The sequence below is a fragment of the Herpailurus yagouaroundi genome, unplaced genomic scaffold, assembly GCF_014898765.1.
Source record: "Herpailurus yagouaroundi ecotype Mexico unplaced genomic scaffold, PumYag 190, whole genome shotgun sequence".
Taxonomy (NCBI): domain Eukaryota; kingdom Metazoa; phylum Chordata; class Mammalia; order Carnivora; family Felidae; genus Herpailurus; species Herpailurus yagouaroundi.
Genome location: NW_024412421.1, coordinates 11,457,069 through 11,479,485, shown reverse-complemented (window position 1 = coordinate 11,479,485; position 22,417 = coordinate 11,457,069). Strand labels below are relative to the sequence as shown.

The 22,417-nt window shown below is 38.1% G+C and overlaps 1 protein-coding gene and 1 non-coding gene across 8 annotated transcripts in view; both read left to right on the top strand.

Moving 5' to 3' along the window:
• The window catches only part of CNOT1 (CCR4-NOT transcription complex subunit 1), a 106,655-nt gene that overhangs the window by 50,891 nt on the left and 33,347 nt on the right, over positions 1-22,417 (top strand). For 3 of the 7 annotated variants that reach the window (XM_040498178.1, XM_040498175.1, XM_040498182.1), the window contains exons 9-19: positions 2,792-2,918; positions 3,066-3,176; positions 6,340-6,510; positions 7,173-7,300; positions 9,747-9,987; positions 11,531-11,650; positions 12,419-12,541; positions 12,742-12,893; positions 19,642-19,792; positions 20,999-21,200; positions 22,178-22,324. In XM_040498178.1, coding sequence (XP_040354112.1) covers positions 2,792-2,918; positions 3,066-3,176; positions 6,340-6,510; positions 7,173-7,300; positions 9,747-9,987; positions 11,531-11,650; positions 12,419-12,541; positions 12,742-12,893; positions 19,642-19,792; positions 20,999-21,200; positions 22,178-22,324 — 1,673 coding nt within the window. The remainder of the gene's footprint in view (positions 1-2,791; positions 2,919-3,065; positions 3,177-6,339; positions 6,511-7,172; positions 7,301-9,746; positions 9,988-11,530; positions 11,651-12,418; positions 12,542-12,741; positions 12,894-19,641; positions 19,793-20,998; positions 21,201-22,177; positions 22,325-22,417) is intronic. The other 4 variants (XM_040498180.1, XM_040498176.1, XM_040498181.1 and 1 more) reach the window with 2 other exon arrangements.
• LOC121010083 (small nucleolar RNA SNORA50) lies at positions 20,099-20,234 on the top strand. The gene has a single exon (XR_005781002.1). It is a non-coding gene; the product is annotated as a small nucleolar RNA SNORA50 (small nucleolar RNA).

Sequence of the window (22,417 nt, the reverse complement as noted above, 5' to 3'; positions counted from 1 at the left end):
ATCTTCCACATATAGGCATACCTCGTTTTGCTGTGCTTCACTTAGTTGTGCTTTGCAGATACTGCACTTTTTACAAATTGAAGGTTTGTGGCAACCCTGTGTTGAGGAAGTCTGTTGGCACTATTTTTCCAATAATGTGCTTACTTTGTGTCTCTGTCACATTTTGATAATTTCTCACAGTATTTCAAAGTGTTTCATACTGTATTTGTTATGGTTATCTATAACTCAACCAAAAGCTCAGGTGATGGTTAGCAATTTTCAGCAAAAAGTATTTTTTTAATTAAGGTATGTACATTTTGTTTAGACCTAATGCTGTTGCACACTTGATAGACTACAGTATAGTGTAAACATAACTTACATGCTGGGAAATCAAAAAATTCATTTGGCTTTATTACAGTGGTCTGGAACTGAATCTACAAAATCTCCGAGATACGCCTCTACTAGTTTTGGTGACAGCTGTAAATATCATGGTGGCTAAATTTCTGTCTCTTTATCTCTAGTTTCCCAAATTTAGAAATCATAGGTTCCTAGCCTAGTTGCTAGGATAGACATTTTTAGCTTTTGGGGGAGAGAGAGCATTGAGGCAAGTGTTTATGGAAATTGTATCATTTCCTACCTCATGAGTTTAACTTTCTCTTCCCTCCCTGAACCTTCAAATCCCCACTGTACCTTCCTTTTCTACAACCTTCCTTTTCTCTCTGTTTTATAGCCTCCTCTTGAATGTTTTTCTCACTTGTGAAGGGCCCCCAAGGAGATAGTTTCACCCTTTTGGTAGCACTCAGGACTTGATAAAGTGGATTATCATTATTTTCCTGAGAGGAATTAAGGATATTAATGTGCTTTGCTTTTACTTTAAATGTAGCTTTTAATGTTTTTTTTTTTTTTTTAATGTTTATTTTTGAGAGCGAGAGAGTATGAACAGGGGTGGGGCATAGACAGCCGGGGAGGGACAGAGGATCTGAAGCAGGCTCTGTGCTAATAGCAGTGAGCCTTGTGCAGGGTTTGAACTCATGAACCGTGAGATCATGCCCTGAAACCAAAGTTGGACGCTCAACTGACTGAGCCACCCTTGTGCCCCAGCTTTTAATGTTTTAAAAACTCTTCATACAAACCAAATCTACATGTATTTTTGAAAATGTGTTTGTGGGTATGTGTATGTGCCTGGCATAAAACTTGTTTAGTTAAACTTCAAGGTGTAAAGTAGCAAAGTTAGGGTACATTTTCAAGGCTATGTTCATACCAGAATAATCAAACTCACCTTGAGTATCAGTATTTTATTTTATTTTAAAACTTTATTTAAGTAATCTCTACACCTAACGTGGGGCTCAAACTCATGACCCTGAGATTAATAAGAATCCTGTGCTTTCCTGAATGAGCCAGCTAGGTCCCCTGTGTGTTAATATTTTATATTTATGTATGTATTATTTCTAGAAGTTTGTTTATTTTGGGAGAGACAGTACAAGTTGGGGAGGGAGAAAGAGAATCCAGGCAGGCTCTGCACTGTCAGCACAGAGCCTGATGTGTGGGACTCGAACCCACGAACCATGAGGTCATGATCTAAGCCGAAACCAAGAGTTGGGCACTTAACCAACTGAGCCACCCAGGCGGCCCCTCCCTCACACCGAGTATCAGCATTTTTAAAAAATTTTTTAACGTTTATTTATTTTTTGAGAGACAGCATTAGCAGGGGAGGGGTAGAGAGAGAGGGAGTCACAGATTCCAAAGCGGGCTCCAGGCTCCGTGCTGTCAGCACAGAGTCCGACGTGGGGCTCGAACCCCCGAACTGCGAGACCATGACCTGAGCCGATGTTGGACGCTTAACCCACTGAGCCCACCGAGCCCACCCAGGCACCCCTCGAGTATCAGTATTTTATTTATTTGTTTATTTAAAAAAAATTTTTTTTAATGTTTATTTATTTTTGAGACAGAGCATGAATGGGGGGAGGGTCAGAGAGAGAGGGAGACACAGAATCCAAAGCAGGCTCCAGGCTCTGAGCTGCCAGCACAGAGCCCGACGCGGGGCTCGAACTCACGGACCGCGAGATCATGACCTGAGCTGAAGTCGGCCGCCCAACCGACTGAGCCACCCAGGCGCCCCTCGAGTATCAGTATTTTAAAGAGTAACTTGATTCATGTTGAAGATGGAAGAAGTTAATTTTATTTGTCTTTGTGAAAAATAATCATTACTCTTGGCTCATACTTTATTCCACTGATTTTTTTTTTATGTTTATTTTGAGAGAGAGCTTGCGAGCAGGGATGTGGCAGAGAGAAAGAGGGAGAGAGAATCTCAAGCAGGCTCCACATTGTCAGTGCACAGTTGGACATGCGGCTCCATCTCATGAATGTGAGATCATGACCTGAGCCAAAATCACAAGTCAGACGCTTAAATGACTGAGCCACCCAGGCGCCCCTCTTCCACTGATCTTTTAAACTTCTGCCATTTTCCTTTTTCTCTCTAGTTTTACTGAGAAATAGTTGATATCCATCACTGTACAAGTTTAAGCATATAGCCTGATGGTTTTGATTTACATACGTTACGAAATGGTTGCCATGATAGATTCAGCTCATATCTACCTTGTAATATAGATACAGCAAAAAAGGAAAGAAAGCTTTCCCATTTTCTTAGTTACGTAGGTGGTTTTTATATTCCTAGCTATATGAAAGTAACATGGAACGAAGCTGGTATTAGTAAAAGTCTAAGGATTTCACTTAAGGATTATTTTATATTAGCATTTCTTATCTTTGGTATGAAGGGTGGAAACATTTTTCTGAAGTTTATTTTTTGTTTCAGTATTGAAGAATGTCGCAATATAATCATGCAGTTTGGTGTCCGGGAGGTTACAGCTGCCCAGGTTGCCAGGGTTTTGGGAATGATGGCTCGAACTCATTCAGGATTGACAGATGGAATTCCATTACAGGTAAGTGTAGAAGTCAACTATTATACAATTTGAATTAATGTCCTGCCCTCTTTATTTATTAAGTTACAGTATGATTGATTGTTCTACCAACCAGAGCTGAACACATTAAGTAGTTGGTTTTGTTTAATTCAAATTTTACTTGTACAGAGTATCTCTGCTCCTGGCAGTGGGATCTGGAGTGATGGAAAAGATAAAAGTGACGGAGCACAGGCACACACGTGGAATGTAGAAGTCTTGATTGATGTTCTCAAAGAACTGGTGAGTACGTGTAATCATGATTTTATATTCATTATGTTAATATGATGTAGCCCAAAGAAAGCAAACTGTAACAAATAAAATTCTGCTGAATAAGCCGTAGTGTTTTGGTGTTCCTGACTTCACTGGCTCCAAAGTAATGAAGTGTCCAAGATGATTATGTACTGGAGATGGTTTATAATCAAATACCAGTTTTGTTCATTAGGAGTTGTTGCTGCGCAGTTCTCAGTGATACTACTGAGGTGATTTGGTGGAGTCCTGGTGTGGTTAGTTTGGAGGGACAGCTTTATTTCATAGTAATAATTGTATAAAGAATTACCAAGAACGGAGGCCTTCTGAAAATTTTCTGGGAAGTGCAACAGAAATCTTGCTATCTTTTTTTATGGTGGGTAAGGATAATAAAAATCCATACTTCTCTTAATGACTTTCACTTCTAGAATATCCACAAACTAAATAATTGGCCCCCAGATAAAGTACTTCTCCTAAAATATTAAAATGCTTAAATAAAATATGTAGGAATTAAACTTGGAAATTTTGAAAGGGAGTGATGAAATTTAGTCATTGGGAGAATAGTGCAGTCAAGGTGTAATATCTTTAGTCTCATTCATAAAATGTCAAGGAACACAATATAACATTAAAGACTACATATACATATTTATAACATTCTTTGTGTCAGGTCATTTAGCTATCCTAAGCCTCCGTTTTAATTTTCCATGTTTGTAACTTATAGATAGAGTTGGGTTACGGTTGTCTATATTACCTTACTATTAACATTATGGATCTTTAAATTTTTCTTAGTAGTAGGTGGAGTCACAGTGTTCAGACCTATTTTCCTTTAGTAATAGGATAAAATAATACTTGATCATGGCAGAAAATTTGGAAAATGAAAAGCAAAATACAGCCATAGTTTCTGTTACTAGTTACTGTTCTGTTACTAGTTACTAGTTACTGTTGTTTTTATTCTGTGGTTGTTATGCAAAAGTGAAGAACATGCCCTTTTCACTCAGTAGTTTCATTATTGTACTTTATTGCCCTATTGAAAATATATCACCCTACTGAAAATAATTTCTCTTTAAAAATTGCAGACAAGGACAGTATTTTCATGTTATCTGAACCTATTTTCTGTTTTCAGAGACTGTAAAAGGCTATAAAATGGAGTGCCTACACTGTGGGTTTGAACACTTGAGTTAGTAACCTGTTTTCTTCCTTCTTCTTTTTTCTTCTCATATATTAGGTTTTTTTGTACTTTAAAAAAATGTACATTAAATTTTTTTTTTTTAAATTTAACATTTATTTTTGAGAGAGCGAGCAAGAGTGGGGTGGGGGGGAGAGAAACAGGCCCCGTGCTTTTAGCGTAAACCCGATGTGGGGCTTGACCTCAAAAACTATGAGATCATGACCTGAGTCGAAGTTGGATGCTTAACCAACTGAACCACCCAGGTGCCCATTCTGTACATTTTTTGTAGACAGGAGCAGGAAACCATTTCAGATACATTTTGGGTCAATGATTTTTTTTCTCCATTGCTCACCAACAAGTGGAAGAAACCACAGGGGATTCTTACAGTTTTACCAAACTAGTCTGTGGATTTACAAATTCGTCTCTATGATAAGGCTATTTAATAGTACATTAATGGTTCTGTTCTGTCACAGTCATGGAAGCAAATTTTAGAAAGAAAAACAATCTTATTTTCTCAGTGCTCTTGTTGGCTTGGAGTGAGTACTTAATTTGAAGTTTGTGTTTGTACCGTTGCTTTTTTCTTAGGTGTATTTATTTAGAGAGAGAGAAAAAGTTAGTTGGGAGAGAGGCAGAGAGGAGAGAGACAATCCCAAGTAGTTTCCGTGCTGTTGGTGCAGAGCCCCACGCAAGGCTTGATAACCACGAACCTTGAGATCATGACCTGAGCTGAAGTCAAGATTCGGACCCTCAAATGATTGAGCCCCCCAGGCGTCCCTGTACTGTTACTTTTATAAAAAGCAAGCATTAATGTCTTCATGACTTGAAAGGGGTCACCTTGGAGCAAAACTAAACTGACCATGATGCTTTGAAGAGTTTTTTTTTTTTTTTTCAACGTTTATTTATTTTTTTGGGGACAGAGAGAGACAGAGCATGAATGGGGGAGGGGCAGAGAGAGAGGGAGACACAGAATCGGAAACAGGCTCCAGGCTCTGAGCCATCAGCCCAGAGCCTGACGCGGGGCTCGAACTCACGGACCGCGAGATCGTGACCTGGCTGAAGTCAGACGCTTAACCGACTGCGCCACCCAGGCGCCCCTGAAGAGTTTTAAATACAAAGTGTGGACAGCCTCTTTCTTCTTAAGCATAAAATAAACTTAGTACTTTATGCAGAGTGGTAAATTATCTTCTGTAAACTGGTTAACTTTGCTTTGTGTTTTCTTAAGGAGTCTCATACTGATTTTTGTTGAGTACCTTTTCATAGAACGTTTTTTCAATGGAATTTTCAATCATTTTGACATAAAGAATTTAAACCACTTTTCCTGATACAATTGGTATACTTTCTGGGGAGATCTTTAGTTAATTAAGAATGGTATTTGGGGAGTGGCACCTGGGTAGCTCAGTTGGGTAAGCATCCAACTCTTTTTCTTGGCTCATGTCATGATCTCATAGTTTGTGAGCTTGAGTCACGTGGGCTCTGTGTGGATGGCATGGAGCCTTGCTTGGGTTTCTCTCCCTCACTCTCTGCCCTTCCCAAGCTGGCCCTGTCTCTCTCTGTCTCTCAAAAGATAAACTTAAAAATCCCTTTTTTAAAATAATGGTATTTGGGATAATTGATTTATCTTTGCTACTTTGTTCCAAGTTAGAATCTTGGCTTAAAACCGAGTCATTGATTTAACAGTTTTGCCAGACTGGGATGGGAGTGTTAGTTGAACTAAGTATGGGAAGAGAGAGTTCCCTTTTACATACTCCCATAGTCAGAAATATGTCATGAACTGAAAGGTTGGAGTGCCTCACTAGAAGAGCTGGTTTATTTTGAATATGAAGTATTTACTTTTCGAAGTCTCTAGAAATGCCAGATAATGATTATTTTGAGTTTATAATTAGAACATTTTAATTTAATTTCAGATTTAATTTGGCTCTTTGGATAAAGCATAAAAATGTTTACAGTTTCTGTCCATTCATTCGATTTTGAAATGTTTTTCTGTTTTAGAACCCGAGTTTGAATTTCAAGGAAGTAACTTATGAACTGGACCATCCTGGATTTCAAATTCGTGATAGTAAAGGACTTCATAATGTGGTTTATGGCATTCAGAGGGGTCTAGGAATGGAAGTGTTCCCAGTCGACCTCATATATAGACCTTGGAAACATGCAGAAGGCCAGGTGAGCTGATGGTGTTTAGCTTTGGAAGAGGAAGCACATAATGACTTATTCCTTATGTAGTGCCATCTGTCCATTGATTAAAACATTCTTTTAAGGGGCGCCTGGGTGGCGCAGTCGGTTAAGCATCCGACTTCAACCAGGTCACGATCTCGCGGTCCGTGAGTTCGAGCCCCGCGTCAGGCTCTGGGCTGATGGCTCGGAGCCTGGAGCCTGTTTCCGATTCTGTGTCTCCCTCTCTCTCTGCCCCTCCCCCGTTCATGCTCTGTCTCTCGCTGTCCCAAAAATAAAAAATAAACGTTGAAAAAAAAAAAATTAAAAAAAAAAACAAACATTCTTTTAAAATAGAATTTGTTTTGTGTAGTTCAGAATAGCAGAGACTGTCAGTTTTGCAAAGATTATTATCTTGGTTTATCGTAGTTTAGTACTAATCAAACTCTAAGTGAAGGAAACCGTTTCCCCAACTATTTGTCTCCAACACCATTTTATCTCATACCTTTCATCTGTATTGTCTGTGGCTTCAAAAGAGCAGAAAGTTAATGTTTTAAAGGGAAATTGTCATTCTAGTAACCTTAAGATTGAGATTAGCTGAATGAAAATGTTTCAGATTTTCATAGCATTTGCAGTCATTTATGGTGGTAAGGACTTTTTTCCTCTTGTTCCAGCTCTCTTTTATTCAGCATTCCCTTATAAATCCAGAGATCTTCTGTTTTGCTGACTATCCCTGTCATACGGTTGCCACTGATATTCTGAAAGCACCACCAGAGGATGACAATCGAGAAATTGCCACATGGTAAACACTCTCCTCTAGCGTTTCTTGAAAGGATAACTTGTGCTTTTTTGCAGTAGAAAATTAATATGGAGCAACTACATAGTTAAAAGGTTTTACTGAAACAGTATTCTTAGTGAGCCGACTTTAAATTTTTAGATGGGTGTTAATGGATAAAAATCTAATTTTAGTCCCATTGGCACTAGATAGTTACATTTTTTCCTCTCTAAGGTCTGCCACTGGGTATTCTCTGAAACTGTCAAATATTGGAAAAGAGGTTTGTACTTCTCCTTTAGATTAGATCCTTTTCTTCTGCCTACAGATTTACTTGCTTTCTTTCCTTTGTAAGTAGCTCAAGTTGGCCAAACCATCCATTCTAATCCTTTCAGCTAAATTACCTAGTTTATTTGAGTTCCAATTCCTAATTTCTGAGGGAGAATCAGACTTTGGCCCAGTACATTTCTCCTGGAACTCAAGTCACTCCTCTCTAGGAATATGAGGTAAGGATGGTGAAAGTACTTCCATTACTGTTGAAATACACACACACACACACACACACACACACACACACACACACACACACACGCACACACACACGCACGCGCGCGCGCGCACACACACACACACACACTCTCTCCCCCTCTCCCCCCCCCCCCCCTCTCCCTCTCTCCCTCCCTCCCTGCCCCCCCTGCCCCCCCTCTCCCTCCCTCTCCCTGCCCCCCCCCTTCTCTCAAACACTCTAACATGCTCTCACACACTCACTCAACAGAGGGGACATGGGCTTGATTGCTCCCCAAAGGTAACTACTTTATGTTTCTTATCTCTTCTTGCTAACTGTAGTTTTCTGAGATCCTTTTCTGACACGGAACAGATGATCCTTTGCATTTTGGGTGCTATGGGTGTGTTTTTTAGGGCAGTTTAAAGCCCTTTTGATATTTCCAGTTCTTCTAAAGTCAAGAGATGGTAAACTTTTCCTGTGAAGGTTTAGTTAACATCTGGGTTTTCTGACCATATAGTCTCCTGTAGCAAGTACTTAAGCTCTTTATTGTAGCACAGTATAAATACAGATGTAGCTCTCTCAGAAAACATTTAGTGAAATAGGCAGTGGGTGAGGTTGGTCTGTGGGTGCAGTTTGCTGATCCCTGTTCTGAAAGATTGACCCCAAGCAGTAGTTTGTTCTAAAATGCGTCCTTGGGGCGCCTGGATGGCTCAGTTGGTTGAGCATACAACCTTGATTTTGGCTTGGATCATGATCTCATGGTTTGTGAGTTTGAGCCCTGTATCGGGCTCTGTGCTGAATGCACGGAGCCTGGTTGGGATTCTCTCTCTCTCGCAAAAATAATGAATCTTAAAAAAAAGAAAGTGTATCCTTTTCCCAGGTGCTAGCAAAATTGTATCTGTAGGCTTGATTGATTTTTTTTTTTTCTGTTAAGTCTAATGTATATAGCAGTATTTATTTTGTGAAACTAAAATGTCATATTAAATTTAACAGTTCCTTAACATAGCTGTACATTCAAGTCTGTCTCAAAATTGTCTTTTAACAGTTTGTATAAGAGTCCAGACAGGGTTCATATAGTTTATTCTGTAAGTCTTCCTTTTCTCACTCTTCTTTTTTAAAATAATAACTTTTAGGGGTGACTGGGATGCTTAGTTGAGTGTCTGACTTTGGCTCAGGACATGATCTCATGGTTTGTGAGTTCGAGCCCTGCTTTGGGCTTGCTGGTGTCCGTGCTGAGGCTGTGTTTGGATCCTCTGCCTCCCCCTACTCTCTCTCAGAAATAAACTTTAGAAATAAATATAACTTTTGCCATTGATTTGATGAAGTAATCGGATCATTTCTCCTTTCGAATACCCCATAGTATGGGATATATGTTTCCTGATGGCATTTAGTTTGATCTCTGTCTCCATAGTTTTCATGCACTATGGGTAGAGTAAAATTTTGATGTTTGATTAAAGTCAACCCCTTTCAGCTTCTTGGGGCAAGAATAATGCATATGGGATGTGTGGTCCTCTGAACTTGGGTGATATCAGGGGGCACTGAAGTTATACCTTTTCATTATCAAAGTAAGCGTCCAGCCTGTATTTTTGTGTAAAATTTTTCAGTGTATAAATTAGGTCAATGTTTGTATTTTCCATTTTCGAGCATTTCTAAACTCTGTGATGTTGTTTGCTTCTATTTTACACGCTAATCACAAAAATCTTCAATGATACCTCCTTGATAAGAAGGATCCATGATTATGTCAGTGGTCTGTAGTGTTGCCTCTCCACTTACTGTCAACTTGGACTATCTCTGAAACTAGTGTGATATACTAGTATATAATTTTAATATGAACACTAGTTTAAATATTTTTCAAATATTAATAGATGACCCCTCAGTTTTGTCATGATAGTTGGTATGACTTATTTGGAAAATGGATTTTTGTATACTTACGTTTTCATTGACAGAGTATCTTACTTCCATTCTTGTTAGGAAGAGCTTGGATTTGATTGAATCTCTTCTGAGGCTTGCAGAGGTGGGGCAATATGAGCAAGTTAAACAGCTCTTCAGCTTCCCTATTAAACACTGTCCAGACATGCTGGTATTGGCCTTACTACAGATCAACACCTCTTGGCACACCTTGCGCCATGAGCTCATCTCCACTCTGATGCCAATTTTCCTCGGAAACCATCCTAACTCTGCTATTATTTTGCACTATGCGTGGCATGGGCAGGTAAGACATGAATATTTCTTTGTCTTAATGTTTGACATTCTGTGGAAGATGTTCAAACTAAATTGTCAATCTTGAATATGACACTTTGGAAAAGTTGCACTTTCATGAAGCCTATTTTATCTTTTAGCATCATGTGGGTGTTAAAGTATAAAACTTTAAAGAATAAGAAGGCAGTTAAAAAATCAATATCATGAAAGCTCCATACTACTAGGGCACCACTATGATTTGGTAACAGTAATGAGCTTAATTATTTATCATGGAAGCAGAAGGTACTCCTGTCACTTTTTAACTGTAAATGGGAGAAGATCACAGGTCAATTTGACATTTTCTATTTTGTCTAAATTCAGCATCTAAATTTTATTTTAGTTTCTGCTGCAGTGACTTTTAAGTCCTGTGCTGCTTTCCTTCCCTAATTTATAACAAGTAAATATTTTCTTGTCCATTGCACCTTTCCCCGCTCCCACTAGCCTGTATTTTTAATAATAACAAATGGAGAAGCTTAGGCGGGTAGAAAAGCAGTCATCAACTACTTTACATCAAGTTTCTTTTCTGGCTGGCTGGTTTTGTTTTTTTTTTTTTCCTTTAACCATTTTCATTCTCAGTGTAGTTTACATTATATATAAGTGCTTTTAAAACATTAAACTCTTATTTATAAATGAAAAATGTTAGCTTTAGTTCCATGCTGTCAGTCAGCCCTCCATTTCTAGGGACTCAACTTACATGGTAAACTTAACAGTTGACAGAATGTTTAGCAGCCATTTACAAGGTTTGCTGCCCAGACCTTTTTAGGTCTTTCTCACCACAGCTATAAGGTACAAAGGGCAGGTAGAAAGGAGCTGCATCTCCTCACTTCTTGTTGAATACTTGTTTCACCTGAACCTGCTGTTGCCTCAAGACAGTTACTGGAAAGTGATTTAGATACAGTGCTAGCAATTGCCTTGCCATTGCTTCCATGAGAATTGATTGCTGAACTACGACTGTTGGTTTCATTCAGCTGCAAAACTTTAGATCAGTTCTCAAAGCTAGGATGTTTTCTGGACAAAAAGGAAATTGAACAATCACCAAAAAACAAACAAACAAACAAAAAGGAACATTCTTATTTGTTAAAATAGGTAGATTTAGAATGTACAAGTACCATTCCCAGAAATACTGATTGAACACTACACTGCAGCGTGAGAAATGATTACCTTAAACTACTTTTTAAAATCTATAGACTAGTAATTTATAACTTAGTAAGGAATTAAATTTCATGTGCCCTCATGTTCACACCATAATCTGTTTGAAAATGTATTGGCCTATGTTTTATAGGAGAAGTACATTTATTGAATGACTGTATGACCCAAGGTTTAGGAACAGGCTTTCATTTGGAAGATGTGGAAATAACTTGACTTTCCTATAAAGAATGTCACTGCAGTCACTGCTTGAGGCTTGAACTGATGCACCTCAATTTTTTGTAAATATAACAAGTAAAATTAGCTGGGCATTCATGGTAGTGCCTGTGAAAACGTTTAGCATTATTGATATGTAACCCCTGTTTTCTTAGGGACAGTCTCCCTCAATCCGCCAACTTATCATGCATGCAATGGCAGAATGGTACATGCGAGGGGAGCAGTATGACCAGGCCAAATTGTCTCGAATACTTGATGTGGCCCAGGACTTGAAGGTGAGCTCGGAGGGACAGGCTGATATTTTTATTTATTAATGATAAAACAGACTTTTTATGTTATCTAGATACCTTAGGGATAATTCAAATATAACTAGCTCTTAGGTAGCTTATGTTGAGCTTTATAGTTTTGCATTGTAAGTAGACAGGGATTGAGACAGTGGTTTTGGAAACGTAAGAAATGTTTTCATTGTTTACATTTGACTGAATTTTGTTTGGTCTTCTATAGTAGTTGCAAGGCTATTTTAAAGCAAGTGATAACTGGCCTCAGATGTAGATCTGTGAGATATAATTTGTGGAGAAACTGGTTGGGTTTTACACCCTTTGCAGATTTCATTAACATTAATGGAATCTTTTCACAAATAGTCTCTGATTCTTGATGTCTTTGACCAGTAGGTGCATAGTACTGATATTGCAGTTGTGCTTAGGTTAGAATAAGCCCAACTTTAGATTTTTAAAAACGGAGTAAGGATACTTTTTCATGCATCATATGCTCTGATTTAGGTTTAGTTATTTTAAGAAACATAGGGTAAAGTTTATTTTGGAGGTCAAGTCATATGTCCACCTTTGAAATGTGATCTTATTTTAAGTAAGAACTAAATCAGCACTGAATTGTAGTAAGCTTTAACAAAAATATGACCAAGAAAATATTAGCAACGTTTTATTTAGACGTGTTTGTGAAAATAAAAGCAGGAAACAAAATAGGACAGAGTGATAGAAAGATACCTAATTGCTTGACTTACAGTTTCTGATATTCTTTTGCTTTAGGCCTTGTCAATGCTGCTAAATGGTACTCCATTTGCCTTTGTTATTGACCTTGCTGCACTTGCTTCGCGTCGTGAATACCTCAAACTTGACAAGTGGCTCACAGATAAAATTCGAGAGCATGGAGTAAGCAGGATTTGTCCCATTTGTTACTTCTCTTAAATTTTGATGCCTAAAATAGCTAAATGAACAACCTTTTTAAATGGCAGTGGAATGTTATATTGTGGATTTTAGTCATACTGTCTTTAAGCTGAAAGCAGTTTATCTTAAATCTGAAAGCGATTAAGATCAATATCTGATACACCAAGAAACTTTATATTTTCCAGGAGCCTTTTATCCAGGCATGTATGACTTTTTTAAAGAGACGGTGTCCTTCTATTTTGGGTGGACTTGCCCCAGAGAAAGATCAGCCCAAAAGTGCTCAACTTCCTCCAGAAACTCTGGCAACAATGTTGGCCTGTTTACAAGCTTGTGCAGGGTAAGAAGAACATGCTTAAATATGACTGTTTAGTACTGGAATTAGATTATGAATAACTTGTTTTGGAAAATAAGGGTTGAATGAGTGTAAGTGACAGCAGCTTAGATAATCCAGTGGTTTTAAGTTTAGAGTACAATACTCAAAATACATTATTCTTTCCATTTGAATGGATATTTTTTTTTCTTTTTTGTATAATGTGAGGTGGGGTCCAGTTTCATTGTTTTGCATAGGAAGTTCAATCATCCCAACACCATTTGAAGAGACTGGTCTTTCTTTTAAATGGTCTTTTGGAAAATAAGTTGCCCATAATGTATGGGTTTTATTTCTGGATTCTTCGTTCTGTATATGTCTATCCTTATGCCAGTACCATAGGTTTTCAGTGAGATTTGAAATTGGGAAATATGAGTCCTCCAACTTTGTTCTTTTTTTAGTATTGTTTTGGCTGTTCTGGGTCCCTTGCATTGCCATGTGAATTTTAGGATCAGCTTGTTGATTTTTGTGAAGTTATGAAGAAGCCCACTGGGATAATGTTGAATCTTTACATCATTTTGGGAGAATATTGGCATCTTAAAATACTGAGTATTTATGGGGCGCCTGGGTGGCTCAGTCGGTTGAGCGTCCAACTTCGCTCAGGTCACAATCTCACGGTCCGTGAGTTCGAGCCCCGCATCAGGCTTTGTGCTGACAGCTCAGAGCCTGGAGCCTGCTTCAGATTCTGTGTCTCCCTCTCTCTCTGGCCCTCCCCCCATTCATGCTCTGTCTCTGTCTCAAAAATAAATAAATGTTAAAAAAAAAAAAAAATTAAAAAAAAATACTAAGTATTTTGATTCATGAATCTGAGATGTTTTTAGGTCTTTAATTCCTTTCAGGAATGTTTTCATTTTCAGACTTGTTTTATTGTATTTATTGTTAAATATTTTGTACAAGGCATGTCATATGCAAATAGAATTTTATTTCTTCCTTTCCCATCTTTTTCTTATTTTCTCTAGTGTAAACCTCAGTCTAATGTTGAATAGAAATGGCAAGAGCAGACACTCTTGTCTTGTTCTTGAATTTATAAGGAAAGTATTCCTTATTCACCATTAAGTGTGATGTTAGCTGTGGGTTTCCGTAGATACCCTTCCAGTTGAGGTTTCCTTACCTTTAATTCTAGTTAGTTGCATGTTTTATCATTAAGGTGTTTTGTCAGATACTTTGGTCTACCTTTCTTGAGAAGATCTTGTTTTTGTTTTTTATTCTGTTGTAGTATGTTAATAGAAATTTGGATGTTAAAAAATACTGCATTCCTGGGATAAATTTCACTTCAGTCTTTGTGTATGTATACTTTTTATATGCTGCTGAATTCAATTTGCTAGTATTTGGTGAGCATTTTTGTACCTATATTCCTAAGGGATATTGTTTTGTAGTTTTCTTGTGTTGTTTTTGTCTGGTTTTGATTATCAGGGTAATCTTGGATTCATACAATGAATTGGTAAAGTGTTCTTAACTCTTAATTTTTGTGAGAAAGATTGGTAACAGTTCTTTAGATGTTTCATAGGATTTAGCAGTGAATCCATCTGGTGTTAGGCTTTTTCTTGTGGTAGTTTTTAATTACTAAATCAATATCTTGTTATGTATCTATGCATATTTTCTTTTTTTCCCCCACTTGGATCAGTGTTAGCAGTTTGTCTATGAATTTGTCCATTTCACCTAGGTTATCTAACTTGTTGGCATACCGTTCTTACATACTATATCCTTATCATCTTCATTTCTCTAAGGTTGGTAGTAATAGTCCTGTCTTTCACTTCCTGGTTTTAGTATTTGAATCTCTTCTCCCTTTTCCCCTACCCATTTCTTGTCATTTTGGATAAACGTATGTCAAGTTTGTTGACCTTTTCAGAGAAGCAACTTTTTGTTTTGTTTTTCTCTTGTTTTTCTATTTTCCATTTCATTTATTCCAACTGTCAACTTTATTATTTTCCTTCCTTATTTTGAATTTGGTTTGAACATTTTAAACCTGATTAAGGTGGAAAGTTTGGTTTTTCACTTGATATTGTTCCTGTTTAATTGGGGTGTTTATTTATGGCTTTGAATTTCCACCTATGAAATGCTTTAAGTTTGGTATTTTGTGTTTTCATTTTCACCTGAAAGTATTTTGTAATTTCCTGCGACCCATAAGAATAGGTTGTTTAATGTTTACGTGTTTGGGAATTATCTGGCTTTATTTTGTTACTGATTTTTTTTTTTTTAAGTTATTTTGAGAGGTAGAGAACAAGGGCAGGGAGGGACAGAGAGAGAGAGATGGAGACACAGAATCTGAAGTAGGCTCCAGGCTCTGAGATGTCCGCACAGGACTCTATACGGGGCTTGAACTTGTGAACCGTGAGATCATGACCTGAGCCAAGTTGTACCCTTAGTGAGCCACCCAGACACCCCTCAGATTTTATTTTTAAGTAATCTCTTGACCCAATGTGGGGCTCTAACTCACAACCCTGAGATCAAGAGTCTCATGCTCTACCAACTGACCAGTGAGGTGCCTTTGTAGTAGTCTTTTTTTTGTCATGTTTGACCACTGAAGTCTCTGGGTAGCCTTGTGGTCAGCTAAGTCAATTACTTGACAACTTGTTAACCTTTATTTTCTTCTTAGAGCCTAAATGTCAACTTCAAGTGAGAGCTTGGTTCTTTTTAGGTCTTTCAGGGGAATATTACAGATTTAGGTATTGGTAGCACTCTACACATGTCTGAGGACTTCTTGGTTCCCTGGGAAAATGAGTGTTTTTCACAGTTCTATCCATGGGAATTTTATTCCCAAATTTTCCTTTTAAGCTTTTTGGGTAACCTATTGTTTGCTCAGACTGTTATCTTCTATCCCAGGAAGCCAGAAAATTAAAACAATTACCTTTAAATATTTCCTTCAGGGGCGCCTGGGTGGTGCAGTCTGTTAAGCGTCCGACTTCAGCCAGGTCACGATCTTGTGGTCCGGGAGTTCGAGCCCCGCGTCAGGCTCTGGGCTGATGGCTCAGAGCCTGGAGCCTGTTTCCGATTCTGTGTCTCCCTCTCTCTCTGCCCCTCCCCCGTTCATGCTCTGTCTCTCTCTGTCCCAAAAATAAATAAACGTTGAAAAAAAATTAAAAAAAAAATTTAATAAATAAATAAATATTTCCTTCAGATACCTCAAGAGGAAAACGCTATTTGCAGTTGGCCAGCTATTAAGTCAGATAAAGATAATCTTGCCATTCTGGTCTCACAGGGAATCCTCTGGTGAAATAATGGCAATTCTCTAAGAGTGAGGCTTTGCAGATGCCTCAAGCCACTTCCGAGCCCTCTCCCATGGCTGTCAGGCTGCTGGTTTTCTCTGAGATTGTAAACTATTAGTTCTCAAGGCAGCTGTGCAGCTTGAGAGGGGGCTGGGAATAAAGTAATTTAAGATTGCAGAAAGCTTTTATCACCAAGGTTTAGTTTTCTTTCTAGAGTAAAAATTCCTGGATTGTTGTAAGCCGTTAGTCTCCAGTGTTTTGATAAAGTTGATTGTGACAATTTTTGCCACTTTTTTAGTTACTTTTATAGGGGAGAGAATATATGGAGGTCTTTACTACACCATTTTTGCTTATGTACTATGTATTTTTTTTGTAAGTTCTGAAATATAATAAACAGGTGTGAGTCTATTCTGCAGCTTCAACTGTAACATTTTTGAAGCTATCTTTCTTTGTCTTCCTCTCCAGTCCTGTTTTCTTCCGTCTCCCACACAGATCTTGAATTTTATTTTGCCTTGCCTTGTTTTTTAAAAATTTACACATGTATATCCCTAACTCAGTGTACTCAATCAAGGAATATTTTGCTTCCTTAGAGTCCTAAGACAGTATTATTGATTGTTATAACCAGAGACAAGTGTGCTGTTGGCACCTCCTGGGTAAAGGCCAGGGATGCTGGTAAACATTTTACAGTGCACGATAGAAACAACACAACAAAGTCCAAAGTGCTAATAGTACAACATTTGAGAAACCCTGCTAAGTTCTTAATGTTCTAAAATTTAAAGTCTAGAGTTTTGACTCTCACATTTATATATTTTAATCTACTTGGAATTAAAATACTGTAAATTTAAGGGCATATTGAAATTGGATAAAATGGTTTTTTTTGTGTGTGTAGGGAGGTAGTTTACCTGACTTGGATTTCAGTTTCTTTTGTTGATTAGAAGTACCTGTTTTCTTGAAGAATTTAATGAAATAATTCGTGTAAAGTTTTTAGAAGCGATACTGATAAAAAATAAATGCCAAAGAAGGAAAGTTCTTCCAATTAATAAATAAGTAATTATGATGGAGTTACAAAATTTAGTGGATGCTAAAAGTAGTGAGTGAACGTTTCAGGAGCAGGACAGTCAGCTAGTTTTAGAGTGTCTCCCCACAAATTAACAAAGGGAAAAGTAGTAATATTTTATTGAGAAAACTGGCAAATGCCACATTAATTCTTTGATCAAAGTGATCACCAGCTCTTTGTATAATATGCCTCATAATAAAACGTGAAGGGCACCTGGCTAGCTCATTCATTAGAGCATGCGACTCTTGATTTAAAGTTTGTTAGTTTGAATCCCGTGTTGGGCATAGAATTACTTGAAAAAATAATGCACTGAGAAGAATACGATGTAACTACTGTGGTAGTCCTGCCATAAATGTATCTAAAATATCAGACAAACTCAAAGTAAGGGACATTGTATAAAATACATATTTAAAAAAAAAATCAACTTGAAGGAGACAAATAACAGCTGATGAATTTTTTCCAGTTTAAAGAAATTAGGGTCGCCTGGGTGGCTCAGTCGGTTAAGTGTTCGACTTCGGCTCAGGTAATGATCTCACAGTTTGTGAGTTTGAGCCCTGCATTGGGGTTGCTGTTGTCAGCTCGGAGCCTGGAGTCTGCTTCAGATTCTGTGTTTCCCTCTCTCTCTGCCCCTCCCATGCTTGCATGCATGCATGCACGCTCGCTCATGCGCGTGCACGCGCGCGTTCTCTCTCTCTCTCTCTCTCTCTCTCTAACATAAACATTAAAAAAATGGAAGAAACTAAAGAGGTGACAGCTCAGTGCAGTGTATTGGATCATGATCCAAGGGTAAAGTAGCAATGAAGTACATAATTGGAACAATTCATATAATTCTTTTTACATTTTTTTTTTTAAATCTTTACTTTTTCAGAGAGCGAGAGACAGAGTGTGAGTGGGGGAGGGGCACAGAGAGAGGGAGACACAGTATCTGAAGCGGGCTCCAGGCTCTGAGCTGTCAGCACAGAGCCGGACGTGGGGCTCGAACTCAGGAACTGTGAGATCACGACCTGAGCTGAAGTTGGATGCCTAACCGACTATGCCACCCAGGCACCCCAACAATTGATATAATTTTAACATGGCCTGTTTGATTTTATCTGCGTTAAATTTTCTTATTTTTATTATTTTACATGGTTGTGTAAGAAAATGTCCTTGTTCTTAGGAAATACATAGTGAAGTATTTAGGAATAAAAGATATGTGATGTATCTAACCTTAAAAACTTCATGGAGGAGACAGTAGAAAGAATGGCTAAACAAATAGGGCAAAATGTAACTAACTGGTGGGTGAAGCATTTATGGGAGTTTCTTTTTTTTTTTATTTAAAAAAAAATTTTTTTTTTAACGTTTATTTATTTTTTTGGGACAGAGAGAGACAGAGCATGAACGGGGGAGGGGCAGAGAGAGAGGGAGACACAGAATCAGAAACAGGGTCCAGGCTCTGAGCCATCAGCCCAGAGCCCGACGCGGGGCTCGAACTCACGGACCGCGAGATCGTGACCTGGCTGAAGTCGGACGCCCAACCGACTGCGCCACCCAGGCGCCCCTATGGGAGTTTCTTATAATATTAGTTAGCCTCTTCTAAGTTTGAAATTGTGTGAAATATAAGAAAGTTTTTCCAGAATAATATGGAATATTTTAATTAACCATATTTTATCAATCTAATATACCCAGCTTTTAATATTTTAAAATCTGAAAGGATTCATGTCATTAGCTATCTCTGAATTTGAAATCTTTACTATTGGCATCAAGAAGTAAAAGTAGTCACATTTAGAAAAAGAAAACCTAAAACTACATTAAATGGGGTGCCTGGGTTGACTCCATTGATTAAGTCTCTAACTCTTGGTTTTGGCTCAGGTTATGATCTCATGGTTTCTGAGTTGGAGCCTCTTTGTAGGGCCCACCCCAGTGCAAGGGGCTTGATTAAGATTCTCTCCTCCTCTTTCTGCCCTTCCCACGCACACATGTATGCTTTCTCTCTCAAAAAATAAACTTAAAAAAAAAAACATTTAAAAGTTATTAGTTGCACTGTACACAAGGTTTAGTTTCAGAGGTATATATTAGATATCTTTGGGGCACCTGGGTGGCTTAATTGGTTAAGTGTCCAAATCTTGATTTGATCTCAGGTCATGATCCCAAGGTCATCAGATCAAGTCCCACATCAGGCTCCATGATGAGCATGGAGCCTGCTTAGGATTCTCTCTCCTCCTCCCCCTCCATCCCTCTTCCCCACTTGTGCATGTGCACTCTATCTCTAAAATAGAATTTAAAAAAAAGTAATTAAAGATCTCCAAGAGAGAGCCGTGCTCAGAAAATCCTAGTGATTAGTGATGGATACAAAGACGTGGGTATGGTGGAAATGTAGCCATATGTTCTAGCAGGTTTTCTTTATTAGAAAATCAGGTTTGTTTATTTAGGTGTTCCAAGGAGTAGCAAGTGATATTTTTCACTCTTCTGTCTTTAGGAGTGTTTCTCAGGAGTTATCAGAAACCATCCTCACCATGGTAGCTAATTGCAGTAATGTTATGAATAAAGCCAGACAGCCACCACCTGGAGTTATGCCAAAAGGACGCCCTCCTAGTGCTAGCAGCTTAGATGCCATTTCTCCTGTTCAGGTAAGTGAATGCTACAACTGGTATGTCTGCATTTGTTCATAGACTTGGAATAGAATAAACTTCTACATCATAAGTAATCTACTCAAAGGAAAATTTGTCTGAGTTTATTTATTACCTTTTAGACACCTGCATGTCTAGCATCCACTATTACATTTTAAAGGAGATCTATAAATAGGCAACGTAGTTGAGGATAGACTTTAATCATTAAATAGAACCTGTCTCTGAGAGGAAAAGAGACAAAACAGCTTCTTTAGGTAAATGGTAAGGGCTTCTTTTTAAAATAAGAATAACTTAGACTTGAGAAATAAGCACTGCCTTTGAACCTGATGTGTCTTGTTTGTAGCTTCACGGGCCAAGCAACAGTGCTAGAGCATAAGGACTTGTTATAACTGGGGCTCTTCAGCTCTCAACTGAACTGCTCTTTTAAAAACAAGGTACATTTAAGTTACTCCCTGACACCAACCACCCCCCTTCTCTCTGGGAGCAACATACTCCACTTCTGTTTTCATCTGCATTGATTGGCAGATTGGGGTTTAAGAAAAAAAGAATGTTTAGTAATTCTTCAATGGCCGCTTTATGAAAGGCATTTATGTACCATTTCTGTAGTCATAAAGGTCTGAAATAATGCCACGAACCAAGGAGCTCGGAAGTGCAGTTATTAGATATTTTAAAAGATATTTTGGTGAATAGCATACCTTGTTTTTTGTTTGCTTTAAATTAGAGCTGATCTCCTCCAACCCTTAAGATCCTCAAATTTTGAGTAGATTTATTTGTTTTGACTGGAAGATTTATTTCTAATTGCTAAGCTTTTATTGTGTTGGAAGTTAAATAATGTAGTTCGAGAGATTGTTTCTGTTGTAAAGGGACTTGTTGGAAATTTTAAAGACCTAATGTTAACAGTTGTCCTGTGTGTTTAGTGCTATGGCTGCAGGGCAGTTCGTCTTAAACATTAACTCTTGAAGTTCCTTATCCCTCACATTATGGCTCTGGTACTTTGGCGGAGGCTAATAACTCTTTAAACCTTCTCTGTGATATAGTAAGAACAATGTCTGGCACACTTGACTTGATGTCGGGATTTAGTTATCATGATTGCTTGGGTTTTGTAATTTATTAAGCATATGAAGAGCTAAAGATTTCTTTACTTGTGTCATAAATCTGCATGTGCTTGAAGTATGTTTAATACATTTTTATAATGTTTTTCTTTAGATTGACCCTCTTGGTGGAATGGCATCTCTTAGTATAGGTGGTTCAGCTGCCCCTCACACCCAGAGTATGCAGGGTTTTCCTCCAAATTTGGGTTCTGCATTCAGTACCCCTCAGTCACCAGCAAAAGCATTTCCACCCCTTTCAACCCCAAACCAGACAACTGCATTCAGTGGTATTGGAGGACTTTCATCACAGCTTCCAGGTAAGTGGGGTGGCGGATGGAAGTGCAGATCATTTGTAAGTTTCATTGTGCTTTAGTGTGTAGTATGGTGTTTGGAGTCATTGTGATAAAATGAAAGCTGTTTAAATTGTGAAGGTTACTTCAACCTTCACAGCTGGGAAGAGAAAACTATACTATTACAATATTAATTCATTCACATTGTAAGGATCCTGTATTACCAAATGATAGTATAAACAGTAACAAGTGTGCTAATCACATATTCTGCAAGCTTTATAAATTACAGTTAGTATAATAAAAAGAAAATCTTTTATGTATGAGATTCAGGTATATGTTCTGCTTCATTCTACCTCACCTACCTTGACAGTGTTGGTAAATCCCTTTTCAGTTTTTTCCAGATTATTTTAGCTTTGAACTTTTCTATTGAAGTAACGGTCACATCCCACCCTTCACCCCCACCTCTGTAATTTGTTTGTCTTAAGGTATCTGCATTTTGACTCTGTAACCTAATTAACGCTGCTGTTATATGGTTCTAGCCCTGATTGTTGATTTAAGTCAGAGTTACTTCTTCGGTAAAGGCTTCTTAGCAAAGTCCTAACTTAAGTTCTGTTTGCTAGGGTTGAGGAATAGGGAAGGCCTCCTGGCTCATGTTAACTGGAATATAGTAGCAAGAAATTGATTTTCAGTCATCGGGAGAAGAAAGCCAGTTCCCCTTTACTTTTACTACCTTATGTATCATACCACATATGAGAATGTACAGTTAAGGATTTGTGTATTAATATCTTATTAATATAAATACATGAATAATTCTAAAAAGCTGAAGAAATTCTGGCATTGTCCATTTTCATCTCTTTATTCGTTTAGTTTCTCTATAAAATTAAATAGACATTGTGAGGGAATTAAAGAAAGACCCGGACTTTTAAAATAAGAACCTGTATCTCTGATGTAAATTCAAGAATATGAATAATGATAAGACTTCTGGCTGCCTTCCTTCTTTCTAGTAGGTGGTCTTGGCACAGGCAGCCTGACTGGTATAGGAACTGGGGCTCTTGGACTCCCTGCAGTGAATAACGACCCTTTTGTACAGAGGAAACTGGGCACCTCTGGACTGAACCAGCCTACATTCCAGCAGAGTAAGATGAAACCTTGTAAGTGGTAGTGTTGTCTGTGATTGTGAAGTATGACTGATGCACATAAAGCTTTTTAGATTTCCAATTTGTTCTTCCTAGATTTATGGACGG